The 27,068-nt window shown below is 48.3% G+C and overlaps 1 protein-coding gene across 34 annotated transcripts in view; it reads left to right on the top strand.

Moving 5' to 3' along the window:
* The window catches only part of LOC119967772 (regulating synaptic membrane exocytosis protein 1-like), a 1,070,524-nt gene that overhangs the window by 463,444 nt on the left and 580,012 nt on the right, over positions 1 to 27,068 (top strand). For all 34 annotated transcript variants that reach the window (XM_038800731.1, XM_038800737.1, XM_038800741.1 and 31 more), the window contains one exon: positions 11,456 to 12,300. In XM_038800731.1, coding sequence (XP_038656659.1) covers positions 11,456 to 12,300 — 845 coding nt within the window. The remainder of the gene's footprint in view (positions 1 to 11,455; positions 12,301 to 27,068) is intronic.

The following is a 27,068-nucleotide window of genomic DNA, read 5'->3' as shown; positions in this document are numbered from 1 at the left end:
TTACCAGACTCCTAAACTGCCCACTTATGGACTTATGGAGTGATCTGCTCTCTTCACACATCTTCACCCGATGCCTGTGTATTTACATTGTGTATATTATGTTTGCCCTATTATTTATTTTCTTTTCATGTACTAAATGATCTGTTTAACTGGACCTCGTGATAAAAGACCAATAATACACGTGATAATAGACCAATTCAGTCCAGTGTGGCAGATTGTAACTTGCCAGTTCTACCTGCTGAAAATCCATTCGGATGCACCTCACAATCAGCTGGGAGGCAAGTCTTTTTCGGGGTAGGTGGGACACCTGAGATTTTTTGATGGCCTGGAAGACAGGAGATCCTGGGCAATTTGGTAAATTGGATCCAAAATGGGCTGAGTAGCATGAGGCAGAGGGACTGTGTCCAGTGGTATACAACAGTGATTGGTACGGGGTTCTTTGCTATGTGTAGTGTACATTAATGAGGACGTGAATGTGGGTAGTATGATCAGTCAGTTCACAGATGGCACGGAAATTGGTGGTGTGGTAAATAGCGAGGAGGAAAGCCTTAGATTACGGGATGATATAGACTGGCTGGTTAGATGGGCAGAACAGTGAAAAATGGAGTTTAACCCTGAAAAGTGGGAGGTGATGCATTTTGGGAGGGTTAACAAGGAAAGGGAATATACAATGAATGGTTGGACACTAGGAAATACAGAGGACCAGAGGGACCTTGAGATGCATGTCCAAAGGTCCCTGAAGGCAGGCGGGCTGGTAAATAAGGTGGTTAAGAAGGGATATTCATCGAATCCCTACAGTGCAGAAGGAGGATGTGGTAAATGTATACGGCATAATTCACACTGTGTCCTTGTGGGCTCCGTCTGTGAGCCGTTGCGCGGCTCTGCCCACAAGGGGAGATGAGCTTGAACAGGGCTCCACCCTTGGCTCCGCCCATGGCTCTGCCCATGGCCCCTCCCACTACCGGAAGTATAACGTGCTGCGGTCTTGTGAGTCTGCCCTCAGTTCTTCTGGTCGCAGGCAGGCTCAGTTGTAAGTCGATTAAAGCCACAGTTTACTTCCTCTCGTGTCTTGAGTGAATTGATGGTCGCATCAGAGGACATTTGGTCTATCGAGTCTGCACCAACACTCCGAAGAGCACTCTAGCTACGCCCGCTCCCCTAACCCATCTCCATAACCTGCACATTGATCACGGCGAATCCACATAACCGGCACATGTTTGTACTGTTGGAGGAAACTGGAGCACCTGGAGGAAACCCACGCAGACACTGGGAGAAAATGCAAACTCCACAGGCAGTCACCTGAGGCCCGAATTGAACCTGGGTCCACAGCACTGAGGTAGCAGTGTTAACCACTGTGCCACCATGCCATTGTAGGATACTTGGATTTATTAGCTGAAGCATAGAATATAAGAGTAAGGGAGGTTATGATGAATCTGTACAAAACACTCATGAGGCCACAGCTACAGTACTGTGTGCAGTTCTGATCGCTACACTAGAGGAAGGATATAATTGCACGAGAAAGGATGAAGAGGAGATCCAGCAGGATGTTGATTGGGCTGGAGTGTTTCAGCTATGAAGAAGGCTGGTTAGGCTGGGGTTTTTCCCTTTGAGAAGAGAAGGCTGATGAGGGATATAGATGGGGTAGGTAGGAAGACACCTTTCCCTTAATAGAGGGGTTAATAACCAGAGGGCATAGATTTGTTAAGGGGCAGGAGATTTATAGGGGATTTGGGGAAAAACCTTTTCACCCAGAGGATGCTGGGAATCTGGAACTCACTGCCGGAATGCGTGGTAGAGGCAGGATAATAATATTTATCCTCATAATATTTAAGAAGTATTTAGATGAGCGCTTGGAAGTGCCATAGCATACAAGGATGTGGAACACGTGCAGGAAAATGGGAGTAGAATAGAAAGGTTTGTTGGCCAGCACAGGCAGGGTGGCTAAAGGATATCTTTCTGTGCTGTAAAACTCTTATCACCCGAGGAGCATCTTTGGATCGAACAACTGAGATCCGTCAAACTCTGAGTACTACATCTGTGCGTCCCAACTTTAGGGGAATGGAAGCGAAAAATTTGCGAAGAAAACTGAAGTGGGGGATTTTAAATGTGAATATATCATTTAAATGAACAAATGCTGAGATTCACTACTAATCTAGATGAAAATTTTAAATCACAAATAGATACCAGAGTTGCATAATGGAAGTTAAACCTGCTTGACATTGCATATCAGTGAAGCAGATGCAAGGTTCCCATTAATCCCAAGGATAAATCTCATCATGGATTTGTAACAGACGATTACATAAAAGTTGCCAGAATAATCAAACATGATGAGGTTGAAGTCTGTAATCTGTCAATTGGGAGAGTGATATTGTCACTGGAATAGTTGTCGATTGTCATTAAAAAAATTATTACTAATGTCATTTAGGGAAGGAAACCTTCTGTCCTTACCTGGTGTACTTGTGATTCCAGACCAAAGCAATGTGATTGACTCTTAAAAGTCCCTCTTCGTGACTATAATTCCATAATAATTTTGAGTAGTCATGACACGAGCGGCCCACAGGCGAGGGTGCTTAATTGGATGAGGGTCAATTACATCCAAATTAGACAGGAACTGGGGAGCGACTGTTTGAGGGCAAATCCACATCTGACATGTGGGAGGTGTTTAAAGGCCAGTTGATTGAAGTGCATGATAGGCATGTCCCTGCAAAAATGAAAGATCGAAATGGCATGATTCGGGAACCATGGATGACAAGCTTAGTCAAAAGGAAAAAGGATGCATACGATAGGTCTCGACATTTAAAAACTGATGAAGCCCTTGAGGAGAACAGTGAAAGTAGGAAGGAACTTAAAGGTGGAATTAGGAGGGCTAAAAGGGGCCATGAAATGTCTTTAGCAAACATGGCCAAGGAGAATCCCAACACTTTTTATGCAAGAGGGTAGCAAGAGAAAGAGTAGGTCCACTCAAGGATAATGTAGGGAAGTTAGGCGTGCAACCACAGGGAGTTGGTGAAATCCTTAATGAGTACTTTGTATCAGTATTCACCAAAGACAAGGACATGATGGATGTTGAGGTCAGGGATAGGTGTGTAAACTCTCTTGAGAACATCAATATACCAAAGGAGGAAGTATTGAGTATCCTAAATTGCACTAAGGTAGACAAGTCCCCGGGGCCAGATGGGTTAGATCCCAGGTAACAGTGGGATGTAAGGGGAGAAATAGAGGCTCCAGACGACTGGAGACTAGCCAATGTTGTTCTCGTGTTTAAGAAAGGAACCAGGGACAATCCAGCAAATTATAGGCTGGTGAACCTGACATCAGTGGTAGGGAAGCTTTTGGAAAAGATACTGAGGGACAGGATGTATGCATATTTGGAGGAAAATGGACTAGTTAGTGACTGGCAGCATGGTTTTGTTCGGATAAGGTCATGTCTCATCAACTTGAGTTTTTTGAAGAGGTGACAAAGAAAATTGATGAGGGAAGGACTGTGGATGTTGTTTAGTAAGGTGTTTGGCAAGGTCCCACATGGCAGACTGGTACAAAAACTAAAATTACATGGTATTTGGGGTGGGCTGGCTAGATGGATACAGAACTGGCTTGGTTATAGAAGACAGAGAGTATCGGTGGAAGGATGTTTTTCAGAATGAAGATCTAACTAGTGGTATTCCTCAGGGATCAGTGCTGGGACCTCTTGTTTGTAGTATATATAAATGATCTGGAGGAAAATGTGGATGGTCTGATTATGAAGATGACACAAAGATTGGCGGAATTGCTGATAGTGCCGAGGATTGTCAGAGAATACAACAGGATATAGACAGATTGTAGAGTTGGGCACAGAAATGGCAGATGGAGTTTAATCCGGACAAATGCGAGGTGATGCATTTTGGAGGATCAAATCTAGGTATGAATTATACTGTAACTGGCAGGACCCTCAGGAATATTAACATACAGAGGGATCTGGGCGTGCAGGTCCACAATTCCCTAAAAGTGGTCACGCAGGTGGCCAAGGTGATTAAGGCAGCATATGGTATGCTTGCATTCATCAGCCAGGGCATTGAGTATAAGAATTGGGAAATCATATTGGAGCTGTATAAAACCTTGATTAGGCTGCATTTAGAGTATTACGAGCAGTTCTGGTCACCACGTTATCAGAAGGGTGTGGAAGCTTTGGAGCAAGTAGGTTCAACAGGGAGTTGCCTGGTCTCGAGGGTGTTGGCTATGAGGAGGAGTTGAATGAACTAAGATTGTTTTCACTGGAAAGACGGAGGCTAAGGGGAGACATGAGAGGCATAGACAGGGTGGACAGTCAGAGGCTTTTTCCAAGGGTGGAAGTGTCAATTGCAAAGGTGCACAAGTTCAAAGTGAGAGAGGGACAGTTTAAGGGAGATGTGTGGGGTAAGATTTTCACAGAGTGGTGGGTGCCTGGAAAACGCTGCCAGAAGGTGTGGTGGAAGCAGACATATGAACACCATTTAAGATGCATCTGGATGAATAGGGAGGAACTAGAGGAATACAGACCGAGTAAGGGCAGAAAGTGTTTTTTTAGTTCAGGCATTATGACCGGTAGACTTGGAGGGCCGAAGGGCCTTTTCCAGTGCTGTAAAAGCTAGGGGCTTTTCACAGTAACTTCATTGCAGTGTTAATGTAAGCCTACTTGTGACAATAGAGATTATTATTATTATTATATAACTTTCTCGACTCAGTTGTATTCAACTGCTACAAAGAAAAAAAAAGGAAAGAGACCGGACGGACTACCAAGAATTAATCTAGGCACTGGAAAGGGAAACAACAAACCCAGCCTTATTGACCCTACAAAGTTCTCATCTGGAGGCTTGTGCGAACATTGGCAGCGTGGTGGCACAGTGTTCAGCACTGCTGCCTCACAGCACCAGAGACCTGGGTTCATTTCCGGCCGTGGGTCACTGTGTGAAGTTTGTACATTCTCCCCGTGTCTGCATGGGTTTCCTCCGGGTGCTCCGGTTTCCTCCCACAGTCTAAAGCTGTGCTGTTTAGGTGGATTGGCCTTGATCAATTACCCCTTAGTTTTTTGGGATCTGCAGGTTAGGTGGGGTTATACATAGATATATAGAAGCTAGGAGCAGGAGGAGGCCCTTCGAGCCTGCTCCGCCATTCATCACGATCATGGCTGATCATCCAACTCAATAGTCTAATCCTGCTTTCTCTCCATAGCCTTTGATCCCAATCTCCCAAGTGCTATATCTAACCATCTCTTGAATATATTCAAAGTTTTAGCATCAACTACTTCCTTTGACAATGAATTCCACAGGCTCATCACTCTTGTGTGATGAAATGTCTCCTTATCTCTGTCCGAAATGGTTTATCCTGAATCCTCAGACTGTGACCCCTGGTTCTGGACACACCCATCATTGGTAACATCTTCCCTGCATCTACCCTGTCTAGTCCTGTTAGAATTTTATAAGTCTCTATGAGATCCTCCCCCCTTCTTCTGAACTCCAGCGAGAACAATCCCAACCTAGTCAATCTCTCCTCATATGACAGTCCCGCCATCCCTGGAATCAGTCTGGTAAACCTTCGCTGCACTCCCTTGAGAGCAAGAACATCCTTCCTCAGAGAAGAAGACCAAACTGCACACAATACTCCAGGTGCGGCCTCACCAGGGCCCTGTATAATTGCAGCAACACATCCCTACTTCTATACTCGAAACCTCTCGCAATGAAGGCCAACATACCATTAGCCTTCTTTACCGCCTGCTGCACCTGCATGTTTACCTTCAGTGAATGGTGCACAAGGACACCCAGGTCCCGCTGACACTCCCCTCTCCCAATTTACAACCATTCATATAGTAATCTGCCTTCCTATTTATGGGGAGAGAGGGGACTGGGCATGGGTAGGGTGCTCATTTGAAGGGTTGGTGCAGACTCGATGTGCTGAATGGCCTCCTTCTGCACTGTCTATGATTGGGAGATCTGTTTTGCAGGCTAGTCTAGCAACTGCCTGACATAGTTATACTCAGGAATTGTATCTAACAGATAATGTCCCAGCTACCGCCTCACCATTCCTGGGTATGTCCTGTCCCACCACAGGTCAGACCCAGCAGATGTGGCGGGTGGCACAGTGGTATACAGCTGGGAGGCAGTTGCCCTGCAGTCCTATCTACGTCACCTCACCAAGGGCAAGTTAGCAAGTCTTTGGACTGTGATAGGAAACTGGAGCATCTGGAGGAAACCCACATAGAGACGTGGGAAGAATGTACAAACTCCACATTGGATTTCAATGTCCAAGAGGGGGGGTGTTGGCGGCACGGTAGTACAGTTGCTTCACAGCTCCAGGGTCCCAGGTTCAATTCCTGGCTTGGATCACTGTCTGTGCGGAGTTTGCATGTTGTTCCCGTGTCTGCATGGGTTTCCTCCGGGTGCTCTGGTTTCCTCCCACAGGTTAGGTGAATTGGCCGTGATAAAGTGCCCTTAGTGTCCAAAAGGTTAGGTGGGGTTACTGGGTTACGGACATCGGGTGGAGGTTTGTGCTTAGGGAGGATGCTCTTTCCAAGAGCTGGTGCAGGCTCAATGGGCCAAATGGCCTTCTTCTGCACTGTGATGTCTGATCTATGATGGAAGAGAGTGTCTCGGTAGTACCAACATCGGCTGAGCTGACCAGGTCCAAACGGATTTAGCTGCCAGACTGGTACTGCAGGAGCTCGTGAGGGAACCGACAAGAGGGAGAAACATCATCTTCATCATCTTCACCAACCTGCCCACTGCAGATGCATTTGTCCATGACTACATTTAGCAACTCAAGACTGGGCATCATGACGTGTTGTGGGCAATCAGCAGCAGCAGCAGAATTGTACTCAATCTCTAACCACAAAGCCTGGGATATCCCCCATTCTACCATTACCACCAAGCCGTGGGATCAACCGTGGTTTAGGAGAGCATGCCAGGGTCAACACCATTGGGATAGCTGAAAATAAGGTGTCAATCTGGTAGAGCTACAATACACGGCTACTTGTGTGCTAACAGCATAAGCAGCAAATAATAGAAGAACTAAGTGATCCCACAACCAATAGATCAGATCTAAGCTCTGCAGTCTTGCCACATCCAGCCATAAATGTTGGTGGACAATTGAAACATCTCACTGGAGGAGGAGGCTCCACAAATATCCCCATCCTCAATAGTGGAGGAGCCCAGCACATCTGTGCAAAAGACAAGGCTGAGGCATTCATAACAATCTCCAGCCAGAAGTGCCGATTGGATGATCCATATCGGTCTATGTCAAGAAACGGCTGAGGCACTGGAAACTGCAAATGTTATGGATCTTAACAATATTCCAGCAATAGCACTGAAGACTTGTGCTCTAGAACTTGCCGCACCCCCAGCCAATCTGTTCCAGTGCAAATACAACACTGGTGTCCAGCCGGCAACGTGGAAAATTGCCCAGGTATGTCCTGTACACAAGAAAGAGGACAAATCTAACCTGGCCAATTATCGCCATATCAGTCTCCTCTCGATCAGCAGTAAAATGACAGAAGAAGTCATCAAAGTGCTGTCAAGTGGCACTTGATCAGCAATAACTTGCTCACTGACCTTTAGTTTGGGTTCTGCCAGGGTCACTCAGCTCCTGATCTCATTACAGCCTTGGTTCAAACATGGATACAACAGCTGAATACCAGAGGTGTGGTGAGAATGTCCTTGACAACAAGGCAGCATTTGACCAAGTATGGCATTGAGAAGCCCAACAAAGCTTGAGTGACTGCGGCCTTTCTCAATTGAACAATTGTCTTGTTGATATTTTATAGAACATCAGAATCCCTACAGTGCATAAGGAGGCCATTTGGTCCATCGAGCCTGCACTAACCCTCTGAAAGAGACCCAACTCCACCCTCTCCTCGTAACCCCACCTCGGGGCAACTTAGCATGGCCCACCTAACTTGTGCATCTTTGGACTGTGGGAGGAAACCGTAGCACCCAGAGGAAACCACGCAGACTCTGGAAGAATGTGTAAACGCCAAAAAGACAATCGCCCGAGGCCGGAGTTGAAACCGGGATCCTGGAGCTGTGAGGCAACAGTGTTAACCACTGTGCTGCCCTATTGTCAATTCCCCCATGTCTCTTCTGAGTATCATTCTCCCTTGAGGCTTTGATGAAAGCAAGATCAACCACAAGCAACAACTGGTATTCATATAGTACCTTTAAATTTAGTGAAATATCCCAACATCCATCATTGGATTGTTATCAAATAACACTGAGATGATGAGATATTAGCTCAAGTGACCAAAAGCTCAGTGAAAGTGCTAAAAACAAAGGAAGAATATAAGACCACTGGAACAATAGACGCTTGGGCTTGTTCCACCATTCAGTTCCATCTTCTAGATTCGGGGGAATAGAAGCCTAGTCTGTGCAACCTGTCCCCCAAAATGTACCTTTTACCTGATTTTATCCTGGTGGCCACTCTCAAGGCCACTGCATCCTTGCTGAGGTGTGGTACCCAACCTGATCAAACTACAAATAAGGTCTAAGCTGAGCTCTGTACAGCTGTCACATCATTTCCACCTCTTTATTTACCAGCCTCGTTGTGATAAAAGTCAACATTCCATTAGTTTATAAGCTATTGTTGTACCTCTTGTAGTTTTTAGTGATAGCTGATTCAGACGCTGGAATTGCCCCTTCTTCATCTAAATGGGGGCAGCACGGTAGCATGGTGGTTAGCATAAATGCTTCACAGCTCCAGGGTCCCAGGTTCGATTCCCGGCTGGGTCACTGTCTGTGTGGAGTCTGCACGTCCTCCCCGTGTGTGCGTGGGTTTCCTCCGGGTGCTCCGGTTTCCTCCCACAGTCCAAAGATGTGCGGGTTAGGTGGATTGGCCATGATAAATTGCCCGTAGTGTCCTAATAGTAAGGTTAAGGGGGGGAGTTGTTGGGTTACAGATATTGGGTGGATGCATGGGTTTGGGTAGGGTGATCATTGCTCGGCACAACATCGAGGGCCGAAGGGCCTGTTCTGTGCTGTACTGTTCTATCTGTTGTTCTGAACTCTTCACTATTCAGAAAATACTCCCTGTTTTTCTTAATTACAAATGAGAAAACATAACATTTTACACATCAAACTCTATCTAAGAGTTTTACCCACTCACAAAACTCGAATAATGGGCGGAATTCTCTCAGAGAAATTTAGTCTGCCCATGACCAGCCGGACACTGGGGAAGTAAATTGTTAAAAATTGGAAGTGCAATTAGTTTCAGGCAGACCAAAGAATGTATTTGGCATAGTTGATGGTCCAGGAGCCGCAGTTGAGGTTTATCTTAGTCTGAGCCTACGGGAACAGTCCGTAGGGCAGAGAGACCTGCTCAGGATAAATCTTGACAAAAGCCACTGCATCACTTCCAAAGGCACATTCCCGAAGGAGGTGAAAGATAGACTTTACCCCACTGCAGGCATTACCGCAACCATGTGTGGAAGGATGTTTTGGAAGGATCTGACCGTGTGGGCCTTTCACCACCAGCCAGGCTACACCTTGGTGTTTGTTTGTTGAAGTTCTGGCGATGAGATGTTCTGCCGAATGACGTTGACAGCCTGCTGAGGGAACCATTCCACCAGATCCACCACCTCCTTCGCCTGCAGGGTCTGGAGAACGTTGTGCGGACCACTGTCTGATGGATCATGGTCAAAAGATGTTTCTTCTGCATAAACCTTTCCATAAGGGACAGGTGGTAGAACACAGTCCACCTCAATGGAGCATCCTATGATGATGTGGCCAGACCCACCCTTTTCCACAATGGGGACAGGTAGAGCTCAGCATGTAGTGACACTTGGTGTTAGCGTACCAAGGATCTCTGCACAGCGTAATGCACTCACACACAAAGATGGCCATCAGCTTGAGGGTAATGTATGATACATCCCCATTTTATTTAGATATATTGTGCCCCTGTGGCCACAGTCCATTGGCAATCTCCAAATAAAATGGAAGATGGCTCAGGTGATTGTTCCAGTACTGGTGTGGGGTATACTTTAGACCTGCACCATGTACGACAACACAGAAAGTGCCTCACACCTGATGACCAGGTTCTTAATGTCAATGGAGAAGGAGTATTGCAGTTTTCTTTTGCCTACATACTCCTCGCAGCTTTTCTGCGCACACCCCCGATCCTCTGAACCATGACCTCAGCACAGTCAGGCAGTCTGACCTGGCCATGAAGGGGCTAACACATCAATCGGCCCAGCTCCCTTAGGAACATGACCTCACCCTTGCCATGCATTACTTTAGCTGGCAAGGCCGGTCAGCAGTCTGCATGGTGATGGTGGATCCAAGCAGAGGAATTGTCACTGCTGGGACTCAGGAAATTGACTCCAGCAAGGTAATCGGGATCTGATGGGAGTGAGTATGAGTATACACCTCGGTGACTGTTGCCCAATTTCCCAGTTCTGGGTACATCGGAGCAGAGAAATATCAAGTATCCTTCAAACCTGCTTCCATGAATTAGAACTGATTAATATCTCATTTGATTCCAAGTTCATTTCAGCTTTCCTCTAATTTAGCATCAGATTTCTGTTGGTGATATTTTATGGAGATGTTGAGTTTTCTCCTGCTAGCTGCAAGGAAGGATCTGCATTGCTTTCTCGAGTCAGCCACCTCATGTGGTCAACGACAGAGCTTTTCCAGACACAGGACTCTGGGGGGGAGGGGGTGGGGCAAGCCCCCAATCACCAATCGCCAAGAGCTGATGGCCAATCGGGACCCACCTGTGTCACCGGGAATGTGGTATCAGCTGCAGAAAATACACCCACCAGAGACCCAGGATTGCAGACCAATCCAGCTCCCAGTGGCTGGAAATTTCACAGAATGTCAAGTCACGGGGGAGGGGGAAGGGCTGACTGCAAGGGCCTCAGAGCAGGCCCCCCCCCAATCAGCCATCCAGCCACTCGCCGGGCAGATAAGAAGCAGCCCACATTGGTTTACTTGTCATGTCCATCAGGGTAAATGGTCATCATTGGCCACTGAAGGGGGTCAATTGGTGGCAGGGCTGGAACTTTGACAACAGGCCATCCCGCCCTGGATTTCATTTCGATGATTACTTGATTAAATACCCTCTCCACCTCCTATCGCACCATGAGAGAGAATCGGGGTTGGTTCTGCCTCGAATTGTTGGATTTTACATGGGGTCAGGTATGTCCATCTTACATGTTACGGACAATCATAGAAAGCTTACAGCACAGAAGGTGGTCATTTGGCCCATCTTGTCCATGCCAGCCTGCGAACACCCAGAAATATATGAACCGTGTTCATTTCGGATTTATTTTGTAAATTTTGAAATATAAACTTCACTTAGTTTCTCCCATTCCTATTGTTATTACAGGACTTGCATCTGTCAGCACCAGCTGGCTAATATCCGTTATTTTGCTTTTCATCGTCTCAATGTTACACAATTCTTTAGTTGAAACACTGGGTGCAAAATGGTTAAACGTTAATAATGATCCTCTTTGCAGGAAGAAGAGTTCATCGGTTTCAGAACTGAATGGAAAAGGACCGAGAGGTGAAAGGAAACGTGGACCGAAGGCGTCCCTTCAGCAAGGTGAGAGGTCAGCTGATGAAAGGGAGCACAGAGAACGGCGAGAAAGTCGGCGCTTAGAGAAAGGTCGTTCGCAGGGCTATCAGGACGCAGGTGAAAATTTAGAGGTGGACAAGGTTCCAGATGAGGAAAAACAAAGGATTGAAGAGGAATATCAGAATCGATATAAAAGTGACCCTAACCTGGCACGGTATCCGATTAAACCTCAGCCTGATGAACAACAGATGCGCATTAATGCTAAAGTGTCCCGAGCACGACATGAAAGAAGGCACAGTGACGTATCCCTGTCGCACCCCGAGGTTGAGGAAAGTCAGGGGGCAGAGGATCTATTGTCGAGAAGGACTCAGCAACAGAGGGTAGAGGAGAGGAAATCCCCTGTTGAGAAAACTGCAGATGGACAAATGGCTGTTTCAAGGCAGCAGCATTTGAGCGGTCAAAGTCCGCCACCATCCAGACGGAGCCCAGTCCATGCAGAACATTTTGAGGTAAAGGATTACGATATCTATCAAAAGCACCTGGACCCTAGTTCTGCTGCGGTACGAACAAAGCGAGAGAGAAATGAAACAATGCTGCGTAATGATTCGCTTAGTTCTGACCAGTCAGAATCCATCAGACCACCTCCACCAAAACCACACCGAATGAAAAAAGTTGGAAAGAAAAGACAAATGTCAGTTAGTAGCTCTGAGGAAGAAGGGGCATCAACACCAGAGTATACCAGCTGTGAAGATGTGGAAATTGAAAGTGAAAGTGTCAGCGAAAAAGGTGAGCATTGTCATTTTCTGTTGATTAACAATCTCTCTCTTTAAAAAACTGGGCACACAGACTGGGAAAAACACTAGGACACACTCACTGAGAGGTACTGTGACAGACACACTGGGAAAACACTATGACAGACACACTGGGAAAACACTGTGACAGATACACTGGGAAAACACTGTGACAGACACACTGGGGAAAACACTGTGACATACATCCTGGGAAAACACTGTGACAGACACACTGGGAAAACACTGTGACAGACACACTGGGAAAACACTGTGACAGATACACTGGGAAAACACTGTGACAGACACACTGGGACAACACTGTGACAGATACACTGGGAAAACACTGTGACAGACACACTGGGAAAACACTGTGACAGACACACTGGTACAACACTGTGACAGATACACTGGGAAAACACTGTGAAAGACACACTGGGGAAAACACTGTGACATACATCCTGGGAAAACACTGTGACAGACACACTGGGAAAACACTGTGACAGACACACTGGGAAAACACTGTGACATACATCCTGGGAAAACACTGTGACACACACTGGGAAAACACTGTGACAGACACACTGGGAAAACACTGTGACATACATCCTGGAAAAACACTGTGACATACACCCTGGGAAAACCCTGTGACAGACACCCTGGGAAAACCCTGTGACAGACACACTGGGAAAACACTGTGACAGACACGATGAGGAAATCACTGAGACAGACACACTGGGAAAACACTGTGACAGGCACACTGGGGAAAACACTGTGACATACATCCTGGGAAAACACTGTGACAGACACACTGGGAAAACATTGTGACAGACACACTGGGAAAACACTGTGACAGATACACTGGGAAAACACTGTGACAGACACATTTGGAAAACACTGTGACAGACACCCTGGGAAAAAAACTATAACAGACACATTGGGGAAAACACTGTGACAGACACACTGGGAAAACACTGTGACAGACACACTGGGAAAACACTGTGACAGACAGACTGGGGAAACACTGTGACAGACACACTGGGAAAACACTGTGACAGATACACTGGGAAAACACTGTAACAGACATACTGGGGAAAACACTGTGACAGACACCCTGGGAAAACACTGTGACAGACACACTGGGAAAACACTGTGACAGACACACTGGGGAAAACACTGACAGACACCCTGGGAAAACACTGTGACAGACACACTGGGAAAACACTGTGACAGACACACTGGGGAAAACACTGTGACAGACACCCTGGGAAAACACTGTGACAGACACACTGGGAAAACACTGTGACAGACACGATGAGGAAATCACTGAGACAGACACACTGGGAAAACACTGTGACAGACAAACTGAGAAAACACTGTGACATACACACTGGGAGAACACTGTGACAGACACACTGGGGAAAACACTGTGACAGGCACACTGGGGAAAACACTGTGACAGACACACTGGGGAACCACTGTGACAGATTCACTGGGAAAACATTGTGACAGACAATGTGGGAAAACACTGTGACAGACACACTGGGGAAAACACTGTGACAGACACACTGGGGAAAACACTGTGACAGACAATGTGGGAAAACACTGTGACAGTCACACTGAGAAAACACTGTGACATACACACTGGGAAAACACTGTGACAGGCACACTGGGGAAAACACTTTGACAGACACACTGGGGAAACACTGTGACAGACAATGTGGGAAAACACTGTGACAGACACACTGTGGAAAATACTGTGACAGACAATGTGGGAAAACACTGTGACAGACACACTGAGAAAACACTGTGACAGACACACTGGGAAAACACTGTGACAGGCACACTGGGGAAAACACTGTGACAGACACCCTGGGAAAACACCGTGACAGACACACTGGGAAAACACTGTGACAGACACCCTGGGAAATAAACTATGACAGACAGATTGGGGAAAACACTGTGACAGACACACTGGGGAAAACACTGACAGACAATGTGGGGAAACACTGTGACAGACACACTGGGAAAACACTGAGACAGATACACTGGGAAAACACTGTGACAGACACACTGGGAAAACACTGAGACAGATACACTGGGAAAACACTGTGACAGACACACTGTGGGTAGCATGGTGGTTAGCATAAATGCTTCACAGCTCTAAGGTCCCACGTTCAGTTCCCGGCTGGGTCACTGTCTGTGCGAAGTCTGCACGTCCTCCCCGTGTGTGCGTGGGTTTCCTCCGGGTGCTCCGGTTTCCTCCCACAGTCCAAAGATGTGTGGGTTAGGTAGATTGGCATAGATAAATTGCCCGTAGTGTCCTAAAGTAAGGTTAAGGGGGGGTTGTTGGGTTACGGGTATAGGGTGGATACCTGGGTTTGAGTAGGGTGATCATTGCTCGGCACAACATTGAGGGCCGAAGGGCCTGTTCTGTGCTGTACTGTTCTATGTTAAACACTGTGACAGACACGATGAGGAAATCACTGAGACAGACACACTGGGAAAACACTGTGACAGACACACTGGGAAAACACTGTGACAGACACACTGGGGAAAACACTGTGACAGACACACTGGGAAAACACTGTGACAGACACCCTGGGAAAACACTGTGACAGACACACTGGGGAAACACTGTAACAGACACGATGAGAAAATCACTGAGACAGACACGCTGGGGAAACACTGTGACAGACACACTGGGAATACACTGTGACAGACACACTGGGGAAACACTGTGACAGACACCCTGGGGAAACACTGTGACAGACACACTGGGAAAACACTGTGACAGACACACTGGGAATACACTGTGACAGACACACTGGGGAAACACTGTGATAGTACACTGGGAATACACTGTGACAGACACACTGGGGAAAACACTGACAGACACACTGGGGAAAACACTGACAGACACACTGGGGAAAACACTGACAGACACACTGGGGAAAACACTGACAGACAATGTGGGGAAACACTGTGACAGACACAATGAGGAAATCACTGAGACAGATACACTGGGAAAACACTGTGACAGACACATTGGGAAAACACTGACAGACACACTGGGAAGACACTGACAGACACACTGGGAAAACACTGACAGACACACTGGGAAAACACTGTGACAGACACACTGGGAAAACACTGAGACAGACAATGTGGGAAAACACTATGACAGACACCCTGGGAAAACACTGTGACAGACACACTGGGAAAACACTGTGACAGACACCCTGGGGAAAACACTGTGACAGACACGATGAGGAAATCACTGAGACAGACACACTGGGAAAACACTGTGACAGACACACTGGGAAAACACTGTGACAGACACGATGAGGAAATCACTGAGACAGACACACTGGAGAAAAAACTGTGACAGACACACTGGGGAAAACACTGACAGACACACTGAAAAAACACTGAGGCAGACTCACTGAGTGATACTCTGACAGACACCCTGGGGAAAACACTGTGATAGACACACTGGAAAAACGTTGATACATACTCATTAAGAGACACTGCAAAAGACACACTGGGAAACCACAGACAGACTGACTGAGAGACATTGTGACAGTCTGGGGAAACGCTCTGACAGACACACCGGGAAAACGCTGAGACAGACGCCTGGGGAAAACACTGTTGCATACACACTGAGGAAAACACTGACAGACACCCTGGGAAAACACTGAGACAACACAGTGGGGAAAAACACTGTGACAGACACATTGGGAGAACAATGACAGGCACACTGGGAGAACACTGTCACAGGCACACTGGGAGAACACTGTGACAGACACACTGGGGAAACACTGTGACAGACACGCTGGGGAAAGCACTGTGACAGACACACTGGGGAAACACTGACAGACACACTGGGGAAACACTGTGACAGACACACTGGGGAAACACTGTGACAGACACACTGGGGAAACACTGACAGACACACTGGGGAAACACTGTGTCAGACACACTGGGGGAAACACTGTGACAGACACACTGGGGAAACACTGAGACAGACACACTAGGAGAACACTGACAGGCACACTGGGAAAACACTGTGACAGACACACTGGGAAAACACTGTGACAGACACACTGGGGAAACCCCTGTGACAGACACACTGGGAAAACACTGACAGACACACTGGGGAAAACACTGTGACAGACTCACGGGTGAAACGCTGACAGACACACTGGCAAACACTGACACACTGGGAAACCACTGAGACAGACACCTGGAAAAACTGGGGAAACACTGACAGGCACACTGGAGAACACACTGTGACAGACACTCCGGGGAAAACTGTGACAGACACACTTAGGAAAACACTGTTACAGACACACTGGGAAACCACTGAGACAGACACTGGGAAAACACTCAGATACACTTGGGAAACACTGAGACAGACTCACTGGGTGAGCACTGACAGACACACTGGGAAAACACTGACAGACATACTGGGAAAACACTGTGACAGGCACACTGGGAAAACACTGAGACAGATACACTGGGAAAACACTGTGACAGACACACTGGGAAAACACTGTGACAGGCACACTGGGAAAACACTGTGACAGGCTCACTGGGAATACACTGTGACAGATAAACTGGGGAAAACATTGACAGACACAATGGGGAAATCACTGAGACAGACACACTGGGAAAACACTGACAGACACACTGTGGAAACACTGTGACAGACTCCCTGGGGAAACCACTGAGACAGACACTGGGAAAACACTCTCAGACACACTTGGGAAACACTGTGACAGACACACTGGGTGAGCACTGACAGACACACTGGGAAAGTACTGACAGACATATTGGGAAAACACTGACAGACAGACTGTGGAAACACTGTGACAGACTCCCTGGGGAAACCACTGAGACAGACACTGGGAAAACACTCTCAGACACACTTGGGAAAAACTGTGACAGACACACTGGTGAGCACTGACAGACACACTGGGAAAATACTGACAGACATATTGGGAAAACACTGTGACAGACACACTGGGAAAACACTGTGACAGGCTCACTGGGAATACACTGTGACAGATAAACTGGGGAAAACACTGACAGACACAATGGGGAAATCACTGAGACAGACACACTGGGAAAACACTGACAGACACACTGTGGAAACACTGAGACAGACTCCCTGGGGAAAATACTGTGACAGACACCCTGGGGAAAACACTGAGACAGACACCCTGGGGAAACACTGAGACAGACACCCTGGGAAAAACACTGTGACAAACAGACTGGGGAGAACACTGTGACAGATACACTGGAGAAAACACTGACAGACACACTGGAAAAACACCGAGACAGACTCACTAAGAGACACTGCAACAGGCACAGCGAGACTCACTGAGAGACACTGTGACAGACAGTCTGGGGAAACGCTCCGACAGACACCCTGGGGAAAACACTGAGAGAGACACCTGGGTAAAACACTATGACAGGCACACTGGGGAAAACACTGACAGATACACTGGGAAAACACTGTGACAGATAAACTGGGGAAAACACTGTGACAGGCACACTGGGGAGAACACTGTGACAGACACACTGGGGAAAACACTGTGACAGACACACTGGGGAAAACACTGTGACAGACACACTGGGGAAAACACTGTGACAGACACACTGGGGAAAACACTGACAGACACACTGGGGAAAACACTGACAGACACACTGGGGAAAACACTGACAGACACACTGGGGAAAACACTGTGACAGGCTCACTGGTGAAAACACTGACAGACAAACTGGGGAAAACACTGTGACAGACACACTGGGGAAAACACTGTGACAGATACACTGGGGAAAACACTGACGGACACACTGGGGAAACACTGTGACAGACACACTGGGGAAAACACTGACAGGCAAACGGGAAAACACTGTGACAGACACACTGGGAAAACACTGTGACAGACACACTGGGGAAACACTGACAGACACATTGGGAGAACACTGTGACAGACACGCTGGGGAAAACACTGTGACAGACACACTGGGGAAAACACTGTGACAGATACACCGTGACAGACACACTGGGGAAAGCACTGAGACAGACACACTGGGGAATCACTGACAGACACATTGGGAGAACACTGTGACAGACACACTGGGGAAACACTGTGACAGACACACTGGGGAAAACACTGTGACAGACACACTGGGAAAACACTGTGACAGACACACTGGGAAAACACTGTGACAGACACACTGTGGGCAGCACGGTAGCATGGTGGTTAGCATAAATGCTTCACAGCTCCAAGGTCCCACGTTCAGTTCCCGGCTGGGTCACTGTCTGTGCGAAGTCTGCACGTCCTCCCCGTGTGTGCGTAGGTTTCCTCCGGGTGCTCCGGTTTCCTCCCACAGTCCAAAGATGTGTGGGTTAGGTAGATTGGCATAGATAAATTGCCCGTAGTGTCCTAAAAAGTAAGGTTAAGGGGGGGTTGTTGGGTTACGGGTATAGGGTGGATAAGTGGGTATGAGTAGGGTGATCATTGCTCGGTACACTGTGACAGACACGCTGGTGAAAACACTGTGACAGACACACTGGGGAAAACACTGTGACAGATACACCGTGACAGACACACTGGGGAAAACACTGACAGACACACTGGGAAAACACTGACAGACACATTGGGAGAACACTGTGACAAAGAAACTGGGAAAACACTGTGACAGATACACTGGGGAAAACACTGTGACAAAGAAACTGGGAAAACACTGTGACAGGCACACTGGGGAAAACACTGACAGACACACTGGGGAAAACACTGACAGACACACTGGGGAAAACACTGACAGACACACTGGGGAAAACACTGACAAACACACTGGGAAAACACTGTGACAGGCTCACTGGTGAAAACACTGACAGACAAACTGGGGAAAACACTGTGACAGACACACTGGGAAAACACTGTGACAGGCACACTGGGGAAAACACTGACAGACACACTGGGAGAACACTGTGACAGACACACTGGGAAAACACTGTGACAGGCACACTGGGGAGAACACTGTGACAGGCACACTGGGGAGAACACTGTGACAGACACACTGGGGAAAACACTGTGACAGGCACACTGGGGAGAACACTGTGACAGGCACACTGGGGAGAACACTGTGACAGACACACTGGGGAGAACACTGTGACAGACACACTGGGAAAACACTGTGACAGGCACACTGGGGAAAACACTGACAGACACACTGGGAGAACACTGTGACAGACACACTGGGAAAACACTGTGACAGACACACTGGGAAAACACTGTGACAGGCTCACTGGGAATACACTGTGACAGATAAACTGGGGAAAACACTGACAGACACAATGGGGAAATCACTGAGACAGACACACTGGGAAAACACTGACAGACACACTGTGGAAACACTGAGACAGACTCCCTGGGGAAAATACTGTGACAGACACCCTGGGGAAAACACTGAGACAGACACCCTGGGGAAACACTGAGACAGACACCCTGGGAAAAACACTGTGACAAACAGACTGGGGAGAACACTGTGACAGATACACTGGAGAAAACACTGACAGACACACTGGAAAAACACCGAGACAGACTCACTAAGAGACACTGCAACAGGCACAGCGAGACTCACTGAGAGACACTGTGACAGACAGTCTGGGGAAACGCTCCGACAGACACCCTGGGGAAAACACTGAGAGAGACACCTGGGTGAAACACTGTGACAGGCACACTGGGGAAAACACTGTGACAGGCACATTGGGAGAACACTGTGACAGGCACACTGGGAGAACACTGTGACAGGCACACTGGGGAAAACACTGACAGATACACTGGGAAAACACTGTGACAGACACACTGTGGGCAGCACGGTAGCATGGTGGTTAGCATAAATGCTTCACAGCTCCAAGGTCCCACGTTCAGTTCCCGGCTGGGTCACTGTCTGTGCGAAGTCTGCACGTCCTCCCCGTGTGTGCGTAGGTTTCCTCCGGGTGCTCCGGTTTCCTCCCACAGTCCAAAGATGTGTGGGTTAGGTAGAGTGGCATAGATAAATTGCCCGTAGTGTCCTAAAAAGTAAGGTTAAGGGGGGGTTGTTGGGTTACGGGTATAGGGTGGATAAGTGGGTATGAGTAGGGTGATCATTGCTCGGCACACTGTGACAGACACGCTGGTGAAAACACTGTGACAGACACACTGGGGAAAACACTGTGACAGATACACCGTGACAGACACACCGGGGAAAACACTGACAGACACACTGGGGAAAACACTGTGACAGATACACTGGGAAAACACTGTGACAAAGAAACTGGGAAAACACTGTGACAGACAAACTGGGGAAAACACTGTGACAGGCACACTGGGGAAAACACTGACAGACACACTGGGGAAAACACTGACAGACACACTGGGGAAAACACTGTGACAGGCTCACTGGTGAAAACACTGACAGACAAACTGGGGAAAACACTGTGACAGACACACTGGGAAAACACTGTGACAGGCACACTGGGGAAAACACTGACAGACACACTGGGAGAACACTGTGACAGACACACTGGGCAAAACACTGTGACAGGCACACTGGGGAGAACACTGTGACAGACACACTGGGAAAACACTGTGACAGGCACACTGGGGAGAACACTGTGACAGACACACTGGGAAAACACTGTGACAGGCACACTGGGGAAAACACTGACAGACACACTGGGGAAAACACTGTGACAGACACACTGGGGAAAACACTGACAGACACACTGGGGAAAACACTGTGACAGACACACTGGGGAAAACACTGTGACAGGCTCACTGGGGAAAACACTGACAGACAAACTGGGATAAAACTGACAGACATACTGGGAAAACACTGTGACAGACACACTGGGGAAAACACTGACAGACACACTGGGGAAAACACTGTGACAGATACACTGGGACAACACTGACAGACACACTGGGAAAGTACTGACAGACATATTGGGAAAACACTGACAGACAGACTGTGGAAACACTGTGACAGACTCCCTGGGGAAACCACTGAGACAGACACTGGGAAAACACTCTCAGACACACTTGGGAAAAACTGTGACAGACACACTGGGTGAGCACTGACAGACACACTGGGAAAATACTGACAGACATATTGGGAAAACACTGTGACAGACACACTGGGAAAACACTGTGACAGGCTCACTGGGAATACACTGTGACAGATAAACTGGGGAAAACACTGACAGACACAATGGGGAAATCACTGAGACAGACACACTGGGAAAACACTGACAGACACACTGTGGAAACACTGAGACAGACTCCCTGGGGAAAATACTGTGACAGACACCCTGGGGAAAACACTGAGACAGACACCCTGGGGAAACACTGAGACAGACACCCTGGGAAAAACACTGTGACAAACAGACTGGGGAGAACACTGTGACAGATACACTGGAGAAAACACTGACAGACACACTGGAAAAACACCGAGACAGACTCACTAAGAGACACTGCAACAGGCACAGCGAGACTCACTGAGAGACACTGTGACAGACAGTCTGGGGAAACGCTCCGACAGACACCCTGGGGAAAACACTGAGAGAGATACCTGGGTGAAACACTGTGACAGGCACACTGGGGAAAACACTGTGACAGGCACATTGGGAGAACACTGTGACAGGCACACTGGGAGAACACTGTGACAGGCACACTGGGGAAAACACTGACAGATACACTGGGAAAACACTGTGACAGATAAACTGGGGAAAACACTGTGACAGGCACACTGGGGAGAACACTGTGACAGACACACTGGGGAAAACACTGTGACAGACACACTGGGGAAAACACTGTGACAGACACACTGGGGAAAACACTGTGACAGACACACTGGGGAAAACACTGACAGACACACTGGGGAAAACACTGTGACAGGCTCACTGGTGAAAACACTGTGACAGACAAACTGGGGAAAACACTGTGACAGGCACACTGGGGAAAACACTGTGACAGACACACTGGGGAAAACACTGTGACAGATACACTGGTGAAAACACTGTGACAGACACACTGGGGAAAACACTGTGACAGATACACTGGGGAAAACACTGACGGACACACTGGGGAAACACTGTGACAGACACACTGGGGAAAACACTGACAGGCAAACGGGAAAACACTGTGACAGACACACTGGGAAAACACTGTGACAGACACACTGGGGAAACACTGACAGACACATTGGGAGAACACTGTGACAGACACGCTGGGGAAAACACTGTGACAGACACACTGGGGAAAACACTGTGACAGATACACCGTGACAGACACACTGGGGAAAGCACTGAGACAGACACACTGGGGAAACACTGACAGACACATTGGGAGAACACTGTGACAGACACACTGGGGAAACACTGTGACAGACACACTGGGGAAAACACTGTGACCGACACACTGGGAAAACACTGTGACAGACACACTGGGAAAACACTGTGACAGACACACTGTGGGCAGCATGGTAGCATGGTGGTTAGCATAAATGCTTCACAGCTCCAAGGTCCCACGTTCAGTTCCCGGCTGGGTCACTGTCTGTGCGAAGTCTGCACGTCCTCCCCGTGTGTGCGTAGGTTTCCTCCGGGTGCTCCGGTTTCCTCCCACAGTCCAAAGATGTGTGGGTTAGGTAGATTGGCATAGATAAATTGCCCGTAGTGCCCTAAAAAGTAAGGTTAAGGGGGGGTTGTTGGGTTACGGGTATAGGGTGGATAAGTGGGTATGAGTAGGGTGATCATTGCTCGGCACACTGTGACAGACACGCTGGTGAAAACACTGTGACAGACACACTGGGGAAAACACTGTGACAGATACACCGTGACAGACACACTGGGGAAAACACTGACAGACACACTGGGAAAACACTGTGACAGATACACTGGGAAAACACTGTGACAAAGAAACTGGGAAAACACTGTGACAGACAAAATGGGGAAAACACTGTGACAGGCACACTGGGGAAAACACTGACAGACACACTGGGGAAAACACTGACAGACACACTGGGGAAAACACTGTGACAGGCTCACTGGGGAAAAACTGACAGACAAACTGGGGAAAACACTGTGACAGACACACTGGGAAAACACTGTGACAGGCACACTGGGGAAAACACTGACAGACACACTGGGAGAACACTGTGACAGACACACTGGGCAAAACACTGTGACAGGCACACTGGGGAGAACACTGTGACAGACACACTGGGAAAACACTGTGACAGGCACACTGGGGAAAACACTGACAGACACACTGGGGAAAACACTGTGACAGACACACTGGGGAAAACACTGTGACAGATACACTGGGGAAAACACTGACAGACAAACTGGGGAAAACTGTGACAGACACACTGGGACAACACTGACAGACACACTGGGATAAAACTGACAGACATACTGGGAAAACACTGCAACAGACACACTGGGGAAACAGAGACACCAGGGAAAACACTGACAGACACACTGGGGAAACAATGTGACAGACACGATGAGGAAATCACTGAGACAGACACACTGGGGAGAACACTGTGACAGACACACTGGGAGAACACTGTGACTGACACACTGGGGAAAACACTGACAGGCACACTGGGAAAAACACTGTGACAGACACACTGGGGAAAAGACTGACAGACACAATGGGAAAAACACTGTGACAGACACACTGGGGAAAAGACTGACAGACACACTGGGAAAACACTGGCAGACACACTGGGAAAAACACTGTGACAGACACAGTGGGAGAACACTGTGACAGACACACCGGGAAAACACTGTGACAGACACACTGGGGAAAACACTGTGACAGACACACCACTGAGGCAGCCAGTCTGGGAAAAACAATGTGACAGACACACTGGGGAAAACACTGACAGGCATAATGGGGATAAAACTGAGACAGACACACTATGAAAACACTGAGACAGATACATGGGAACGGGCACAGTTACCAAACATTGGGGCCGATGCCTTGGATTATTTCTGTATACAAGAGCCTAATATTTAGAATGCTTTCTAGAGCAACTATTTTTCTCCTGAAGTAAGAATATTCTGAGAGCAGGAACATATTTGTGCGTCCGCTGCATTTACCATAATTCAGTGTTTCTGTTTCTCCTGAATTGTGGTTCTGACATGATCAAGTATTTATATTCCATGTGACCAATATATTGCAATAACTAAGAATAAAAAAATGAATTGGGAGAAAAAAATCGATTGGGATTGTATTTCAAACGACAATTTATTCAATGAGGATAGAAATTAGCACATTATAGATTAGAGAGTTGAAATTTTTGTAAAACTGTAATTAATCAGTCAGGCATTTTACACTTTTCTGATTCTCTTTGCATAGCACACCGATATAGAAATGTTTATGATCCTGGAAATAACAACTGTTCAATAAATTCTATTTGCTTCCTGATATAAGTAGTTTAATATCATGGATAATGGATCAAATAGATGACCAACTCCCTAAAGCACTGGCAGTATGCTGTTGTGTCGAGCTCCCAGGCAGGTAGTCCCAATGGGGCACAGCGAATTCTCATCCAACATTGCTCCGGTGCTGCAAACTGACAAGTGGCGGGATTCTCCGCCGGCGTTATTCCCCGTTTTGCCAGCAGCTCGGGGGCTTCCTGACGGCGTGGGGCTGCCCCACAATGGGAAACTCCATTGGCCAGCCGGTATAACGGAGCATCGGCATGCTGAAACAGGAATGTGGTGCGGCGAGATGGAGAATCCAACCCAACGTGTCTGGGCCATTTCAGAATTCTATTAAAGCCACATTAACCCGAGTTGTGTTGCATAGGCTAAGTCTGAAATTAGGCAAGTTCTGGTACTGTTTATAAATCAGGGTGCCCTGTATTAGAGAGACTCCCACAGGGTACCCTGTAATAGGAGAAACCCTATCTCAAGCAACCCCTTACCTCGCGAGACCCCCAACCTAGAGGTAAACACCCCCCTCTCCTGGGCCCTGCTGCCTAGAGGGACCCCCCCCCCCCCCCAACGCACATAGACCTGCGCCCACCCCCCCACCCAGAAATAAGACCCCATGTCTGAAAGCGAGCGAGCAGTCCAGCCAGGGGCAGTGAGCAGACGTACAGCTGTAACACTCACCTTGCAAAACCATGTGTCCATTCCCGGAAGGAGAATAGCTGTGACCTGTGTGTGATCTGTGATCCACCTGCAAGCCAGGTCAACAGCTTCTTCAAGCCATCTGCAGCTTTGATTCATTCATCTCCCTTCATAGTTCAATGCTCTAAGTGCTGAAACCCCAATGCCTGTACTAATGTTTTTTCAGGAACAAACCTCTTTACTAATGAATCTCTGGTTGAAAATTTCTGTTGCAGGCCAGGGGCGGGATTCTCCCCTACCCGGCGTGGCGGGCCATACCGGACCGAGGAGTGGAGTGGACCACTCTGGCGACGGTACGCCCGGAAGGTGCGTAATCCTCCGCACCTTCAGGGGCTAGGCCGGCGCTGGCGGGGTTGGCGCGCGCTAGCCGTCAGCGAAGAGCCCCCACAGGCCGGCACGAGTTGGCGCATGCGCGGGAGTGCCAGCATGTACTGCCTCCATCCCAGCACATGCGCAGGGGGGTTCTTCTCCGCACCGTCCATGGCGGACCGTTACACCGGCCGGCGCGGAGGGAAAGAGTGCCCCCACAGCACAGGCCCTCCCGCGGATCGGTGGGCTCCAATTGCGGGCCAGGCCACCGTGGGGAACCCCCCCCCCCCCCCCCCCCCCCGGGCCAGATCACCCCGCGCCGAGGACTCCGCAGGCTGCCCGCAGAGCCAGGTCCCGCCGGTTGGAACCTGGTGTATTTTATGTAATCGGGACACGGCAAAAATGGGCGGCAACTCGGCCCATCACGGGCCAGAAAATCGCCGGGGGAGGGCGCTGCCAACGGCCCCCTACCAGCGCTGCTTGATTTCCACCACTGCCGAAAAACGGGCGCCGGGGTGAGATTCACGGAGCCCCCCCCCCGGCGATTTTCCGGCCTGGCAGGTTGTCGGAGAATCCCACCCCAGGACTCATTGTGAATGATAACTTGTGGGACATAAGAACTAGGAGCAGGAGTAGGCCATCTGGCCCCTTGAGCCTGCTCCGCCATTCAATGAGATCATGGCTGATCTTTTGTGGACTCAGCTCCACTTTCTGGCCCGAACACCATAACCCTTAATCTCTTTATTCTTCAAAAAACTATCTATCTTGACCTTAAAAACGTGTAATGAAGGAGCCTCAACTGCTTCACTGGGCAAGGAACTCCATAGATTCACAACCCTTTGGGTGAAGAAGTTCCTCCTAAACTCAGTCCTAAATCTACTTCGCCTTATTTTGAGGCTATGTCCCCTAGTTCTGCTTTCACCCGCCAGTGGAAACAACCTGCCCTCGTCTATCCTATCTATTCCCTTCATAACTTTAAATGTTTCTATAAGATCCCCCTCATCCTTCTAAATTCCAACGAGTACAGTCCCAGTCTACTCAACCTCTCCTCATAATCCAACCCCTTCAGCTCTGGGATTAACGTAGTGAATCTCCTCTGCACACCCTCCAGTGCCAGTACGTCCTTTCTCAAGTAAGGAGACCAAAACTGAACACAATACCCCAGGTGAGGCCTCACTAACACCTTATACAATTGCAACATAACCTCCCTAGTCTTAAACTCTATACCTCTAGCAATGAAGGACAAAATTCCA

This window comes from Scyliorhinus canicula, chromosome 6, assembly GCF_902713615.1.
Source record: "Scyliorhinus canicula chromosome 6, sScyCan1.1, whole genome shotgun sequence".
NCBI classification, from domain to species: domain Eukaryota; kingdom Metazoa; phylum Chordata; class Chondrichthyes; order Carcharhiniformes; family Scyliorhinidae; genus Scyliorhinus; species Scyliorhinus canicula.
The sequence above is the reverse complement of the archived record's forward strand: the minus strand, read 5'-3'. Positions and strand labels throughout refer to the sequence as shown.